The sequence below is a fragment of the Oryzias latipes genome, chromosome 14, assembly GCF_053564925.1.
Source record: "Oryzias latipes strain Hd-rR chromosome 14, Olatipes_Hd-rR_3.1".
Lineage (NCBI taxonomy): Eukaryota > Metazoa > Chordata > Actinopteri > Beloniformes > Adrianichthyidae > Oryzias > Oryzias latipes.
The window spans coordinates 18,499,521-18,516,184 of NC_136250.1; the positions used below are offsets into that span (position 1 = coordinate 18,499,521).

The 16,664-nt window shown below is 41.5% G+C and overlaps 1 protein-coding gene across 15 annotated transcripts in view; it reads left to right on the forward strand.

Moving 5' to 3' along the window:
* Nucleotides 1-16,462, forward strand: part of LOC101155134 (unconventional myosin-XVIIIa) — an 80,044-nt gene extending 63,582 nt beyond the window's left edge. For 12 of the 15 annotated variants that reach the window (XM_078931305.1, XM_004076559.5, XM_078931307.1 and 9 more), the window contains 3 exons: nucleotides 9,502-9,624; nucleotides 10,160-11,558; nucleotides 14,706-16,462. In XM_078931305.1, the coding sequence (XP_078787431.1) occupies nucleotides 9,502-9,624; nucleotides 10,160-11,543 (1,507 nt within the window). In that variant the 3' untranslated portion in view covers nucleotides 11,544-11,558; nucleotides 14,706-16,462. The remainder of the gene's footprint in view (nucleotides 1-9,501; nucleotides 9,625-10,159; nucleotides 11,559-14,705) is intronic. The other 3 variants (XM_078931311.1, XM_078931309.1, XM_078931310.1) reach the window with 1 other exon arrangement.
* Nucleotides 16,463-16,664: the final 202 nt, after the last annotated feature.

A 16,664-nucleotide genomic window follows, 5' to 3' on the forward strand; every position in this document is an offset into this window, starting at 1 on the left:
ACGTGTCCGTCTTTCTTTTTGTTTCACTTTATTTTGTGTCAAGTGTCTGAAGGGTGTAGACATGCTGCTTCTTTCTGGATTTCACGCCTTGTTTAAGTTGATATTTGGTGAAATTCAAACAAGAATGGAAAGTCTACCAAGATTTCAAATGTCACCTTTATCTCTTTTCAAAGCAATCTCACCGCTCAGCAAAATACGATCAAGACGAAGAATGTGAAAATGTATGGTATTTGCTCTAACGCTGCATTATTGTCTCTTTTGATCCGTCTGTATTAAACACCACCGTCTTCTGCAAAGCATGTCTAAGGAACAAGACGGATGCACTTAACTTCAATAACCCCCTTCTGTTTATCTACAGCTTTTTCCAAAGCATGCACAAAGTCTCTGTCATTGTGGTTTAAACATCACAAACTCTTCTTTTGTCAGACTTGTTGGGCTTTAAAGAGCATCTGGAAGAAATTGGAACATTGTTGAATTTAAGTAAAAACATTACCATAGTTAAAAAAAAAAAAAAGTTACTTAAAGACCCTCTCCAATTATCTTTGGTTCTGTTTTAAGGGCATCCCAGTGGTCCATAAAATGTAATTATGCAGTTTTTAGCCCAAATCAGAAAATCTGTTTCCTTTTCTAGGACATAGTTTCTGCAGAGCGACAGGAGTTCATTAGAAATGCAATTGTAGGCTTTATTTTCCTTCATTATGTCCTTCATCATCAGGAAAAGAACATGAGCACGTTGAAAAAACACCAAAAACACAATATTTGTTGGAGTGGATCTTTAAAGAATATATCAAATACAGAAAAGAATCAATGAAAAGTATTTCCCTAATTTCTTTTATGGTTCTCATAAATTAATGTCAAAGTGATGTTTTGCTTACTGACAACCTATACATGTTTGGGAGTTAAAAATGTTTGAGTTTATATAAAAACTCAAGCTGCTCAACAGTCATTGGTCATCTTTTCTGTAATTTTTTTTTTTTTTTTTTTTTGCATATTAATGGCTAAATGTTGTCAGCTAGAAGTGCACCAGCTAGTTCAGCAGCCGTCTTTTTTACTTCTTGTGTCTAAAGAAGACATTCTCTGGATGGGAGCACTTGTTGCTCTTGCAAATTTAAATATTCCCGCATTAATGTTTCCTTTCTGGATGAGCAGGTTGCACAACCTATAGACAAGAATGCCCCTCAAACCATTGGAGATATAGGCTTTTGAAGTGAGCACTGATAACAAGCCCCTTGGTGCTTCTCCTCTTTAGTCAGGAGGACACAGCATCCATGATAATGAAAAGGAGTTTTGAATTTAAATGCGTCTAACCGCAGGACATTCGTCTACCTTTAATTCCTACTTAGATGAGATTCTGGGTGGAGAAGCTGATGCCATTCCTGAATCATGTTCACTTGTGTCTAATTCTTGTGGGCTATATTTAATTTAAAGTGTTCTCATGAAGTCATTTCTATAACAAAATGAAACCTACATTTTTTTTAATGCAGGGCCCAAAGATCTTGAGTTGGTTCCCATTTTACCCCCTTCTATAGAGATGTCATCTTCTGGAACAATTTAATGGTTTTGCCTTTTTTGACTTTACATTATTCTGTGCAACCCAAAATGATTTACAGAGAGATAAAGACCCAAATATATACTGAAAAAATTGTACTTCTCAAAGCGAGTTAAAAAATATTTGAGAATACAAGCTGTCTTTTATTTGTAATCAGCTAAGCAGCTAATGGAATTAGTCGTATTTGAGATTCTTTAAAATAAGTTGTGATGTCCTGACCTTTTCAGACACATTTTAAGGGCCTATACCATACTATTTTTAAGCCTTTTATAGCAAAATTTTTTTACTAAATATTAGTTTTTTCCATTAGCTCTTTTCCAACCCAGAAATAAGACGACTCGATCTCTGAGGCACCGCCTTTCGCTCTGTGTGGTTGCTGCACATTTCAGGACGTCTACCTACAGTCGGTCTTGGCAGCGTGTCTGCGCCTCGCCCACGAAAACAAACAACATCCAAACTTTTGCAATGGATGTTTGAATGTGCATATTGTGCATGAAAAATGAAAGGGTTTTAGCCGATCCTCGCTAGCTCAGTGGAGAAAGTGGGTGTAAGTATGTTAGCCTGGGGGCGGTGCTGGCACTGCAGACTCTTCCTGGAAGGGGCTGTTCTCACTTTCATACGTGTGAATGTGAGAACCGGCTCGTTTTAGTAGATTGGGATGGGCTGGTGCTCAGAGCACAGGGTTTTAGAGAAATGCTCAGAAATGCGTAAATGGATCAAAATACCGCTTTGGAGTTTCTTTTTGTGAGAAATGAACATTATGATCCACCTAAAAGTATAAAAAATGGATTTTGCATGGTTTAAGCCTTTTAACTCTTATAATTAGCTATAAATACTCATATTTGGGCATATTCCTTTATGTCTATGTCTTAAAATAAGAATGTTTTGCTAAATATAGGTTTATATTTTCAAAGTAGGTATGTTTACCATCCAAATATATCATATTTCTAGCTGTACAAAAGTCCAACTTAACATATTTCTAGACCATAATCATCTTTAAGTAAGACTATAATTACAAATTTGCAGATAAATTGTCTTGAATATAATTACCGTAAATTCCGGACTACAAAGCGCACCCGATTTCAAGCCGCACCCACCCATATTCACGTGTTTGACTGCTTTTATACATACACAAGCCGCGTCAGAGTACAAGCCGCGCATGTGTTAGCCGATATTGTCATCCAGACAGATCACGCCCAGCATCCCAGAGTGAGTGCAATTTATTAGCACATTGTGGGTGGTGCCAGTTTTGACTCTGGGTCACGTATTTGAGTGTATAGACATCTGTCAAACAGCATGGACCTATATTCTGTTCACAAGTCCCTCAGTTATGGTGTTTTTATTTCATTTTTTTTTTTACTTATTGACAATCTAGGTATCTAACATAAAATTACAAACAGTAACCATATAATCAACATTACATCCCGCAGTTATAATGAGGAAATTTACATCCGCGATTCCACATTTCCCATGAGTCTTAGGGGCTAAAGGCGGGGCCAACGCCCGGCTCGCCATTCTGTTGTACGTGTTTAAGAATTAGCAAGTAGCAGCAGTGCATGGAGGGGTGAACGGGAAAAGCTCTCCTTCCGCTTGTGTCGCAGCAGCGTTATGGGAGTAACAGGACTGGTTAGAAAACACAACGGTAAAATAAAGCAGCGGCGACTGAAAAGCGCGCGCCTCAGCGCGATACGCGCGCCTCAGTGCGGCGCGTGCGTCAGAATTCAGAAGCCTCTGCACTCCGCGGACGCCTCTGCGCTCCGCTCCCGCCCCGCGCGCTCCTTGTCTCCCCTTCCTATCTACTCCGACACCTCTTGCCAGGGCAGCTTCAAGGAGGAGCACTTCGTCCCCGTTGCGCCGGTGGATGGAGCAAATCGCTTCTGTGCAAAGCAATCGGACTTAATACTGTACGTTTTGTGTATGAGGGGCGGATGCGTTGTTACGTGTGGGAGCCATCAGACTGCCATCGGCCCCGCAGCTCAATCAGCAGGAGAAGATGTCTCCAGCTCACACGGAGGCTGTGAGTTTTTCAAAGCAAAATTCCGCTTTTACGGTTTCCTTAGAAACCGTACATGGAGTGTAAATTCACTCCATGCACTGTTCTCTCCGTCACGCAGCAAACCGGCTTTTCCAAACCCGTTGGTGACGGTGGACTTTTTTACGCTGCTTTTAACGATTGCTTTTAACTTGAAAGCTTCATCATAATGTAGCGGCGATCACGTGCACGTTGGGTCTAATGGCCCCAAAGGATTCTGGGATGCGGCTGGGCATGCGTGTTTCGTTTTGTTGAACCATGACTGAAGTGTCCAAGACCTGAAGTCAAGTCCATGCTGTTTGGCTGCTAAGAGGTGTGTTGAATAAAAATGCCTCGTGCTTGGTGTTAGATAGAGAATTCAAACTATTCACTGAGTTCGAAAGTACGTACATGGCGGCCGCCAATTAAATCCATAAATTAGCCGCTTCACTGAATAAGCCGCAAGGCTGTAAGCGCAGGAAAAAAGTAGCGGCTTGTAGTCCGGAAATTACGGTATATGAATCAAATGAAACTTTACAGTTTCTCTAAATCAAACAATTTTGTTTCTCAAGTCAAGACCATTTGTCATCAACAAATAAATGTACTAGATATATCACAAAAACAAAACTTGTTTTTGCAGATATATTGTTTAAAATAATATTTTTGCTAAAAACAAATTTATTCAACAATGTATTGTCTTAAACTTAATCTTTTCATCTCACTTAAAAAGTTACTAGTAAGTTAGTTTTGTCTCAAAAGATATTTACCGTAAATTCCGGACTACAAAGCGCACCCGATTACAAGCCGCACCCACCCATTTTCACGTGTTTAACTACTTTTAAACATATACAAGCCGCGTCGAAGTAAAAGCCGCATGTATTAGGCAACACGTTAAACCTGACAAGTCACGTCCCGACTCCCAGAGTAAGTGTGATTCACTCCAATGCTGTGGGAGTGAATCACACTTACAATCAGACAGTCTTGCCTCAGGCTCATTCATGTGAGTATACCCACATCTGCCAAACAGCATGGAACTCTATTATGTTCACAAGTTCCTCAGTTATGTTTTTTTTATTTATTTATTTATTTTTTTTAAGTTTTTTTTTACTTATTGACAATCTAGGTATCATACATAAAATTACAAACAGTAACCATTTAATCAACATTACATCCCTCAGACATGAGTCTTAGGGGCTAAAGGCGGGGCCAACGCCCGGCTCGCCACACTGTTGTACGTGTTTAAGAATGAGCAAGTAGCAGCAGTGCATGGAGGGGTGAACGGGAACAGCTCTCCTTCCGCTTGTGTCGCGGCAGCACTATGGGAGTAACAGGGCTGGTTAAAAAAACACACCAGTAAAATAAAGCAGCGGCGACTGAAAAGCGCACGCCTCAGCGCGATACCAGCGCCTCAGCACGGCGCGTGCGTCAGAAGTTTCCTTCCAGAACAAACACTGTTTGTTCTGGAAGGAGCAAGCCCCGCTTGCCCCGCGCGCTCCCCTTCCTATCTTCTCCGACACCTCTGGCCAGGGCGGCTCCAGGGAGGAGCAAATCGTGTCTGTGCAGAGCAATCGGACTTAATACTGTACGTTTTGTGGATGAGGGGCAGATGCGTTATTACGTGTGGGAGCCATAAGACTGCCATCAGCCCCGCAGCTCTATGTGAACGAGCAGCAGGAGAACATGTCTCCAGCTCACACGGAGGCTTTGAGCTTTTCAAAGCAAAATTCCGCTCAGTCCTTAGAAACCGTTAAAACGATCACGTGGATTTGTGTTTTCAGTCGTGTCCCGACAAAATAAAGGCTGATGTTATTCCTAAATATTTACGTGCAGCCAGCCGAGTCACTATGACTCAGAGGTAAATTCACTCTTGATTATGCGCTGTTCTCTCCGTCACGCAGCTGACCAGCTTTTCAAAACCCGTTGGTGATGGTGGATTTTTTCACGCTGCTTTTAACGATTGTTTTTAACTTGAAAGCTTCATCATATTGTAGCGGCGATCACGTGCACGTTGGGTCTAATGGCACCAAAGGATTGTGGGATGCGGCCGGGCATGCGTGTTTCGTTTTGTTGAACCATGACTGAAGTATCTAAGACCTGAAGTTAGGTCCATGCTGTTTGGCTGCTTAGATGTGTGTTGAAAAGCAAATGACTTGTGCTTGGTGTTAGATCAGGGGTCGGGAACCTTTTTGGCCAAGAGAGCCATAAACGTCACATATTTTGAAATGCAATTTCGAAAGAGCCATACAATAATGTTGCGTCCCTTTCCCACACTGAGGCACGGAGACGTAACCTCTTTTAAGGTTCTTAATTCTGGTTACTGCAGACCGCAACAAACGCCGAACAATTAATTCAGCAACTCCTTAATCTCTCCCGCTGAGACAAGAGAGCGTCTCCCAACTTTATATTCCCCTGCTCCCGCTCCAGCCCTCCCATTTCCCTTATTTGGCCCATGGCTGAACACCATTGGTCCAAATTATCTAACAACAGGCTGAGCGACAGAACTGAGAGCCAATCAGATGCGTTCAATGAACTCTAGAACTTTCAACGCGGCCTGACAGCCAAGTTAAACTCAGTCCGCGACAATATGTTTAAAACTAAAAATACAAGTGAATGTGTGCATTTTATTTAATTTTAACATTATAAAAGTACAATAAGTCTTTGGATTCTTTTTAATAACATTGTTATGCTGTTGCTGATAAATGATGAGTATTTCTCGTGGTAGTTTTGCTGATGGTCTAGTCTGGTTTACGTGGAGTTTCTGCTTCATGCAGGCGTTGAAACGTGATCTTAGGTCTGAATGTTCTTTAGATGTGAGACAGATTGATCACATGCAGATACGGAGCCAAACACACACTCACACGCTGCAGTGAGTGACGGGCAGTGGGTTTTACGTATTTACATTCCCTGCGCGATTCACCTGCTGCCGGTCCCCACAACCCCTCAGCCCCACCCTCTGCTTTCTTCCTCACACATCCCGTCCCCGCATCTGCGCGCTCTTTCTCAGAGACGGGAGCGCGCAGTTCTAGGCACGGCAATTCACAGGTTTCCGGGTGGTACAAACTCTGTGAAATAATAGATAATAGTAAACTGATAATGCTGGCGCTGATTTTTTTCTCCAAGCACCGCTACTACTGCGCGCCTCTGGCATCGCATCGCGCCCGAGAAGGACTGGTCTAATGAAACAAAAAGTATAATTAAAGATTTGTCTGCGAGCCACATGTGACCATCAAAAGAGCCACATATGGCTCGCGAGCCATAGGTTCCCGACCCCTGTGTTAGATAAAGAATTCAAACCATTCACTGAGTCCGAAAGAACATACATGGCGGCTGCCAATCAAATCCATATATTAGCCGCGTCACTGAATAAGCCACAGGGCTGTATGCGCAGGAAAAAAGTAGCGGCTTATAGTCCGGAAATTACGGTAGGCTAAACCAGACAAAAATACTTAAGGTTTTGTTTTTATGTAGTGTAAAAGTAAAATGAACTCTTTCTCATGAACCGATAAAAAAGGCTGTTCTATAAAACTTTGCTTTTCTCATCTTTTTCAGACATTTCATTGTAAAGGAATGTTTTATTGTCAAAATGCAGCTTCTTTACTCCAACCGGAAGGTGATACTTAAGCTCGAGGAGAAGGCTAAATGACAAAGCACTATGTCATGCATGCTGGTTTACATAATGAGCTCCTGTGGAATAGAGCCCATACGAATACGCTTAATAGTTCCTTTAGCTTAGTGTTCACTGATAGCATCAAGCCATATGAGATTTGATGCTGAATGTAAGTAATTGTGACAAAGATTTACAACAAGTGCGGGCCAATTGTCAGAAGTGATTAGTGCTCAGCTAGGAAGTCCGGGGGCTCGCTTGCAGCTACAAGCTTCAGGATTGGTTTGCGAGCAGCGCGGGGCCAAGGACAAATGGCTTGTGACACAATTTTTAAAGCACTCACTTCCAAGCCACTTTTTATTTGTTTGTTTGTATGTGTTAGAGAGGCGGGAAAAGGGGAGATTACTTTGCAAGGCGCTCGCTTCTCTGTTGTGCAATATATCACATTAAAAAGTCACAGCGTCAGAGAGTTGACAAATGGGCAACGTGTAATCAACTTGCTTGTATTAATGAGCCCATTATTTTGTTTTCGGTGGGCTTTTTAAAGAGATAATTAGTCTGGAGTGGTGAAAGAGGGAGAGAAAATAAATGAGAAAATGGTATTTGAGTTTGAACTTGAACTCATCATTTTTGGCTTTTGCCTCTTGAATTGCGGCTCGAAACTGTGAAATGAAAATAAATTCTTCTTTAGGCAAGTATTTCAAATAAATAAATAGATAAAGGTTCTCCTGAATGATCATTTTCGTGTCCCTTTACAAGCAGGGCTCCAGAGTTGAGACATAAATTCTCCAGGAAAGTTTGAATTCCGTTTAGTCCAACACCGCAATGCCCTTTCCACCCTTTGCTCACTTCCTTATATCAATCAAAAACCAGCTCTCTTGCTGCTTTCAGGCAAAATGCCAAAAAAAAGGGGGGGAAAAAAACAGAAAGTGGGAAGGGAACATGCTTTATTGTCTGATGGAAAAATGACTAAATGTGAGTCATAAAAGAGGGGGCACTGTTTAGTGCTGTTCTGTGGGAGACCTACCAGTCGCCTGTCTGTCGTTTCACACCTCTCGGAGTGCTGTATTTGCACCTAACAAGCATTTTGTGACACATTTGAAGGCTCAGATGGATAAACTTGTCAAATAAGACAAATCTGTGAAGAGCATTACCATTTCTCATTTTTTGGTGATCGTCACTTGTGTGTCAACCACGAGAGGAATACGCCTAATATTTCTGGCTGATGAAATATGGCGCCTTGAAAGCGAATGCAGGTAAGGCTGTGAAGAAAAGTGACGCCCACCATTAATCAGGAACAGTTCAAATCTGCAGATGCTTTCCAGCAAGTACCGCTGATTCAAACAGATAGTCTCTTGTCTTTGACAGCCTTTTAACCTTTTAAAAAAAAAACCTGATGCTGCATTTGTTGTAATTAAATTTGATGTGATTAAAGTGGTAAACCCACACGTCCTTTTCTGTCTTCACCCCTTGAAACTGGCTGGTTGAAGACAAAGCCGTGTCCTTGTGGTGTTTCAGTCTCTGCCTATCACAGACATTTCATTAGCTTAGGTAATTGTGGCTGTTAAAATTAAGAGCTCTTCGCTGCAGAATGCAATCCTCTTGTCAGAACCCCTACTGGACAGCGTCCACTCTATTTTGTCTTCAGAGCTTCTGTGCAAACCATCATGCAGTCACTGAGGCTGGTGAAGGTTTTTTTCTTAATGCATTTGGACCATGACAGCAGTATTGACCTCGAGGTGATGCCACTCTGCTCTCCTCTTCCTGTCACATTAACCTTTTGGAACAAAGAGATGCATGATTCAGAATATTCAACACAGATGTGAATGAGCGATTGAGGATCGGCTTTATCCAGGTGGGATCTGCTGAGCTTTTTCATCTTGATCTGCTGGTCTGTGTATATCGATTGGCGTGTCAAGCGGTTGAGGGGGGGGGTTGCCGGGGCTGCCTTGCTGGCTCCACTCCTATAACAATCACCGGGGGCAGGTGACATGCCACACAGATGCTACCCAGAACAAAGCAGATTGTTTATGTGAAACTCCCAAGATTTATCACCCGCAGAAGACTTTTCCACAAATGCATGCACATTGCTTTTCTCTGTTTGTTTTCCCTTGCATCATCAGCCTAACCTCTGTTGTGAAAAAAGAAAAACCTGCCAACAAAAGCTTACAACGTCTGCAAACGTTTTCTGGAACATGACTCTTTAAAGACGATACCAAATGTTCATGACTGCTTACCTCTTTATTGAAGATTTCCTGCTGTATCATGGAGTTAAGTAAAGATTGACATTTAATTTTTTTTTTGTCTGGCATAACTGACAGTTTTGATTGTTCACAGTGGGGATGAGACAGACACAGATTCGGAAGTGGAGGACCGCGTGGATGGAGTTAAATCTTGGCTCTCGAAGAACAAAGGCTCTCACAAAACCCTGTCAGACGAGGGAAGTCTGAAGAGCGCCAGGTTAGTGCTCGTCCTCTTTTTGTGTCACACATAGTTATGAAAGCAGGCGTTTCCAAAACTAAGAAAAAGGCCCATGATTTCCCAGGGCTGTATGCAACAGAAGGATGGGTATCTCATGCGATTAAGTGTCATCTCTCTTTCTCGGTAATCAGTCTAATGACAGGAGGCGGTATGTGGAAGCGGCTGCTGTCAAAATTATTGAGGTGGCCTGTGGCCAATTGGCACGACTGCTAAATGACGACTCTGCCACTGTTAAATGGATCCTTTAGCACTGTCGTCTTTTTTTTTTTTTTAGTTTTGTGAATAAATGCAATATACAAAGATAGCAAAGATGTCCTTTTTATGTGTCGAAAGCTATAGATGAAATTAAAATAGATTTTGTAAAAAATGCTGTCATTAGGAAGTTTGAATGTGCTTAAATATAAAGTCCCAGCTGCCAAGTCTTAGGCTGCCATGATTCACAAAGTCAGAGTTTGAAACTTTTCCTCTTTATGTTTGGTCGTCTCTATTGTCTGTTTCATGATGCAACGTTTAGATATGCAGCAAATGCAGATGCCAAGGAGGTGAAAGAAGGTAAGGAGAAGATGACTGACGGGAGTAAAGATGAAAAGGAGGTAGAACAGAACAGATCAGTGTCTGTCATGAGCTCCCTGAGCTACAGGAAACGCTCTAACCTCAAGGACTCCATTGGGGGTACGGGAGACGAGAGTTCCCTGTTCAGCACACTTAAAGAACAGCCTGACGCACCAGACCTCTCCATCCTTCGTAAAGCCAAGTCAAAGTCCGGAGAGGTTCAGGATAATAGGAGAAAGAACCAAGAAGAGGAAGATATGGACGACAAAGGCTCTGTGATCTCCTTGGCCTACTCTGAAGCTGCCAGCAGAGCCAGGAAGGGGTTTGAGTCCCGCTGGACATCCCGCAGCAGCCCTGAATTTGATAAGGAGTCTATGGTGTCCTCTGTGGCTCCAAGCAGAATTTCTACCAGGAGAGGCATGTTGGACATGGACGATGACAATAAGTCGACTATTAGCAGCGTGAGCCGTACTAGTCCCCATTCACTTCACCGCAGCACCTCTTGGAAGGATGAAAGAAGAAGCAACTCTCGCTTATCAGTCGCCCGTAGCTGTGGCCTCAGTGAATTTGGTCTACACGTCGGTGAAGACAACGATGACGATCGTCAGAGTTTGGCTTTCAGAGAAGGGGGAACGTCTCCTTATAGTCCCCGCTCCCACTGTCGCAGTTTATCCACACCGGCTCAACCGCGATCCTCAGACAGCAATCAGCCAGATACATCAGACATTAAACCAGTTACACATCGGAACTACTTAGACCCCGACTTGGAGGCTGCGATCAATGAGGTTTTGAGCTTTAAACCCATAAAGTTTAAGCGCAGTAAACTAAATGAATCTAGCGGTGAGGAGGAGGGTAAGAAGGTTCAAGGAAGTGAGGAGAATCGGCGCAAAGGAGATGATGAGGATTTGGCTCGGAGCACATCAAGTCTGCTTCGCCCAAGGGCAAGCTCTGTTCAAGATCGCAGCATACGGCATTCCAGCACCTCCCGGAGCCGTAAAGATAAGAAAAGAGTCTCATTGTCGGACTCCTCATCCTCTGATGATCATCAAGGCAGGAAGAGCAAACGAGGTAAAAAGGACAAAAAGTCCAGGAGGAAATCTAAGAAGAAGCAGAGCGAGTCGGAGGATTCCTCTTCCTCGTCTTCGTCCTCTGAGTCCTCCGAGTCTTCCTCAGACTCAACCCTTTCCTATCGAAGTTCAAGCAGTGTCAAAAGGGTCACAAAACAGGCACAGGATGATGTTGGGGAGGAGCTTGATGATCCTTCTAACAAGAAAGAAACCAAGAAGAAACAGAAGAAAGTGAATAGTCTGATGATGAAGTACCTCTACAAGCCTGACAGCGACTGATACCAACAGAAGAAGGTGATGCTTGGTGTTACAATAACCCAGGAGCACGAGAAATGCAGTGAAAGGATGCATCCTTAGATACACCACTAACACTGCCTGCTTTGTGTGCGAATGTCTGGAATTGTTTGCGAAAACATAAATAATCTTTGTGTTGCAGTAACGTTGACGTGTTCTGCTGTAGATGAGCTCTGGCACCTTTTCTTGACACTGTTTTGAAAGGGGAGCCTTGCATGTTGATTCCCTCTTTCACTGTAGCTCGTTTCTGTTTGAGGGGGCGTTGTCAAATACAGACATCACAGCGAAATCTCTACTCCAGCGCTGAACTCCTGCACTCGTTTCACGGACAAAGGCGTGTAGTGGAATAAAGGTTTGCTAATGCGATGAAATGCTGGTTTGAATTGGGTTAACCCTGAAAAGAACCATTTATAGACTTCATCTTCAATGGACAGGGCCTTAAATGTGTTTATCCTGTACAACTTGTTCCTATGCTTTAAAAAAATGATAACCCAAGTCTGTCAACACAATTGTACAGTCGAAGGGAGGCACAACAAAGACCCTGCAGCAGACAGGACGTGTGTGATTTTCATTTCCCTGCCAGCATATCTGCTAAGAATCTTGCTGAGATTAGCCACAATTTCACTTTAACACATGGACTATCTGTAAAACAAAGTACCCACGCTTTCACACAGTGACCATATGTGATCCGACTTTATTGCAGGCTTTCACATAGTCTAGAATTTGTTTTGTTTTACCAATTTTTTGTTTCTAGTTTGCATGCATCTCTGCAAATGTGAGAGCCTCTTTTGGTGTCTGATGCTGTTTTAAGTACAAAGTGTTAAGAGAGGAGTGCCTGGGTGTGACTTTTTCTCTAGCACAAACAGAGGCTGACAATGAGGCGAACAAAATTATAGCAATTTTTCTTTTCACTTGAAGTGTGACATGTCTGCCTAAACTATTTGATGTCAACACTTTACATCATAATCAAAGGGCCAAATTTAGCTCCTGCTTCAAAAGCTTACTGACAGTTTGAGTGTCTCTTGTGGTTGTATGTCTTTAGAATTGCAAGCCTGATTGGCTGTTAGGATGCTTTTCTTGCATTGAACAAGATTTTGTTGTTCGTAAAAGCTGGCTCTGGGTGGATCACGGCCTATAGAAGGTCACATGTGCTCATGCTAACTTAAGTATTGTTTTCAACTCAGTAACAAAAGGAATTTACACCCAAATGACACATCAAATCCAAATGTTGGAAAACTGTTCCAAATGTCACGTCCTTTGAAAAAAAACATATAGGAAACTTTCAGGAGGTTTCATCCCCCTCTTTTTTTGAAGACTTAAAATTTGACAAATAATGTGGTAAGCTATGGACATACCAGGCATGTGACGGGTGTTCTTGAACGCATATTTAGCTTATTGCATTCACACTAGACAAGCAGGGTGGGGCTTCTTATTTTTCTTTATTAGGAAGGTAGAAAAGCGCTATATACTGTAAGTATTTACCATGAACTATTTATTATTTACTGTTTATTTAGTATCGCATGCCCGACCCCTAAATTTAGAAGAGGTTTGGTGCGCAGTGTCGAAGCGATACAAATCTCATTAATCTTGCTCCAGGCTTTTTCTTTCACAGCCTTATTTAATATAAGAAAGACTTTGTGTGATGTAAACCGCAATAATGAACTTCTCCTCCATGATCAATTTTCAAGTTGGTGTCACTGCCGAGACACCAACTTGGTGTTGGGACGCCATCCATACGACACTACCAAATCCAAGTCCTTGATTGGTCAAAGTTCAAACTGGTTTGCCTTTCAATGTCCCCTTGGGGAGCAGTGAGCTGCAGACTTAGCTACACCTGAGAACCATTTAGTAGTTTAACCCTCCACCCAATCCAACCCCTTAATACTGATTGTCAAACTGGGAGGCATTGGGTCCCAGTTTTAGTCTTTGGTATGAGTCAACCATGAATTTGAACTCACAAACTTTAACTATCAGGGTGGACACTCTTCCACAAAGCCACTGAGTTGACATACAGTGGTCTGAAGCTTCATTATTGACATGGAAAGATGACAGATTATTTGTCTATATTATCGTCTTTATATGAGATTTCCTGAAGTTTGATGTGAGGGTTGACTTTACTCTGTAAGACTCGATCGTTTCAAAATGAAAATTTTGCAGGTCAAGGTAGTTTGAACCTCTGTTTGGTTAAACTACCTGACAAAAAATGTACAAAAGCAGCTTTGCAAACCAAAATGTACACTGATTGAAAAAAAGATTAAAGTTAAACTTTGTAACAAGTCAATAGAAAATTCCAACCTTCCCCCTAGTTTTCAAGGAATGCCAATGTTTGTTTGTTACTTTATGGTCAGCCTCAAATTCAAGAACAGAAACTGGGGCTTACATTTTAACAACAACAACAAAAAAAGGCAGATGTCTGAAAATCCCTCAAAAACAGGTAATTTTATTGCATTTTTGTCGAGCGGGTCACACCTTCGTTTTTTTTAAAACTCACTGCCTGTCCTCAAAAGCAAACCTTAAGACACCCAAATAAAAATCTCTAGACTGACTTCTGCCGCCTTGAAGGTGCTGCAATGACTCTTTATTATGACACGAGCTGTCAGGATAATGTGAGACGGCTCCAGGCATTATACAAACAGTATTATTTTCAGCCTTCTGCTAGATATTAGGGCTATCATCTCTGTGTTAATTCTTTATTACGTTTACTCCACTAACTGCACTTTAAAACATGGGGTAGAGTCAGGATACATGTTCATTGGAAGTGGATTTGTCCTCCAATTTGTGACAGGCATACTGTAGAAAGCTTTTTTTTTTTAACACACTGCTTTATTTTATTGATTTGTGCTGTGTTGATTGAAACAGGTTTTCCTTTGAGAACATGGAGCAGGAATATTTTTTTTCTGTCTGTCCTAGTCATAAAAAATGAGTAAACCCCCCTCCCTGATAGAAAACCTGCACAAATGTCACGTATACACTTGTGGGGATGTCACGTTTACCGACTACAGTAAATAACACATCTCATTACAACTGCTTCTGCTGCTATCTGGTGTTGCTGTCTTGCAGCCTAAATGCTGTTTACTCTTTTGACTCCTGTAAGCAGCCAAGTGCTGATATAATGGTGTGTCTGTGTTTTTTTGTTGACCCCTGCAGCCCCCCTGTACACCGGAGACACCCAAGTCTTGGCAGATCCGATGAAGAGGATGACGTGGACAGAGAGTCGAGCAAGCAGTCTGACAGGGAGCTACAGTGAAGCCTTATTGACCGAGAGCGTGTCGTAACCCAGAGCCCCGCAAACTCTCGGGAGGGAAACTCTCTTCACCCTTTAACTATATTACCACTGCTGGGCCGGCAAGAACAGAAGAGAGGCGCATGGACATTTCATCTGGATCGTTATGGAGCACCCCCTAAACTGTGCTGCTTCAGTTCCCGCTGGCAGAAGACATCGAGTCACTCATACATAACATCAAAGTTGAGGACTATCAGAGGAACTTTCATCCACTGCTTTATTTATAAGAGCTTCTTTTCAGACAAATTTAAGCACTCGTCTGCACTCTTCCTCTTTACACTTAGCTTTGCCAAGAGGATTTAGATAAGCTTCCTCTGGCTGGATTTCTTCAAGAAGGTCTGACCAACTGTTAAGGTTATCCTTATCCTCCCCCTTTTTTTTATCTGTACTAGCACTGAGGGAGGAATAACTCATTTTCAATTAATTGTCTTGCTGTAGGTTCACTAGCTTGTTCCACGCTGAGATATCTGGTCTTTAAACATAGTGATGCTGATTGTGGACATAAAATGATAACTGAGAATAATCCCTATCAGCAGAACTGGTTAATGGTTAAACATGACCACTTCAATTGCTTCGATATGGTTTAAATTTGGAGTTTTAAAGGTATTTGTATTACTTATGGATGGTCTCTATATATTTGGAATCTGATGGTTTGCATAATATTCGAATGAAAGATTTTCTAAAGCTACTTAAAAAATTATATTTAGGAGAAAGTCCTATTTCTGGTTTATCCTTAAGTGGAGTCCATGCTAGAAGGCCTCTGGTTTGTTTCGGATAGAATAATTCTTAAAGTTCAAAGGGAATTCATTTATTTGGTGTTCTACAGGAGTTTCTCACATGGCTTGTTAGACCTTTCAGATACAGAAATAAATAGAATCTTTTTTAAGGTGCATAAGGTGGGGATTTCTTCTGTTGGTGATAAATGACTGCTCCTTTTAGTGTTGTTTTTTTTGGCAGAACAGCACTGAAAAGTTTGCATTTGTTTGCAGTATTCTTTGTTACTGGTCTCAGCTGCACAATACTGCAGTGTCTCTCAGTGTGTTACTTTAACAAGGTGCCAAATATTGTTGTGGAAATCATGTAACTCCACTCCGCGTGTGCGTTTATTAAAGTGAGGAATTTGATCTGAGGTTTGATTTCAGCGGTCAATAACATTAAATAATAGACACATTCATTATTTGGTTTATGAATAACTACATTTGAATTCTTCACAGGTGAAGTGAATAAATTGTCCCCCAAGTATAAAGCACTAAAAGAATCCGAGCTTTAACAGTTTGTGTACATGCAAACCAATATAAGATGTTGTCCCATTGTGCTTCTATACCAAAAAAGACAGTCATGTAAACTTGATTTTCTGGTTAGATTAGCACATAGTCACGTGTTTGGAAAAGCCTTAAGGAATATGCACATTTTTTTGAGTATTTTAGGACTTCAATGGCCTGTATTTATTGCTCATTATATCTTTTAATGGTTTCTGCTTTCCATCCCCTGACAGAGTAGCAAAAAAGAAACTTGTTCAGGAATTTTCTGTCTTGCATAACTTTTTCAGCGTTTGCATAAGAATCAGACAAAAAAATAAAATGTCTTTTTTTTTTTTTGCTAATAAAAATATCTAATACAATGCTTGAAAGAACAGTAGTCTTTTGTCTGGTTGTATTCACTTTGTTGCTTGAGAAGAACGGTTTCTTCAATTGCAGCTAATGGTGTTAGTTTTTAGAATATGTCTTTACACAAAGACATTTATTTTTACATTTTGGGCAACAGGCTGAAGCCCATTCATAGACAAATTCACTCAATAAAATCACAAAACCTTCATATAAACT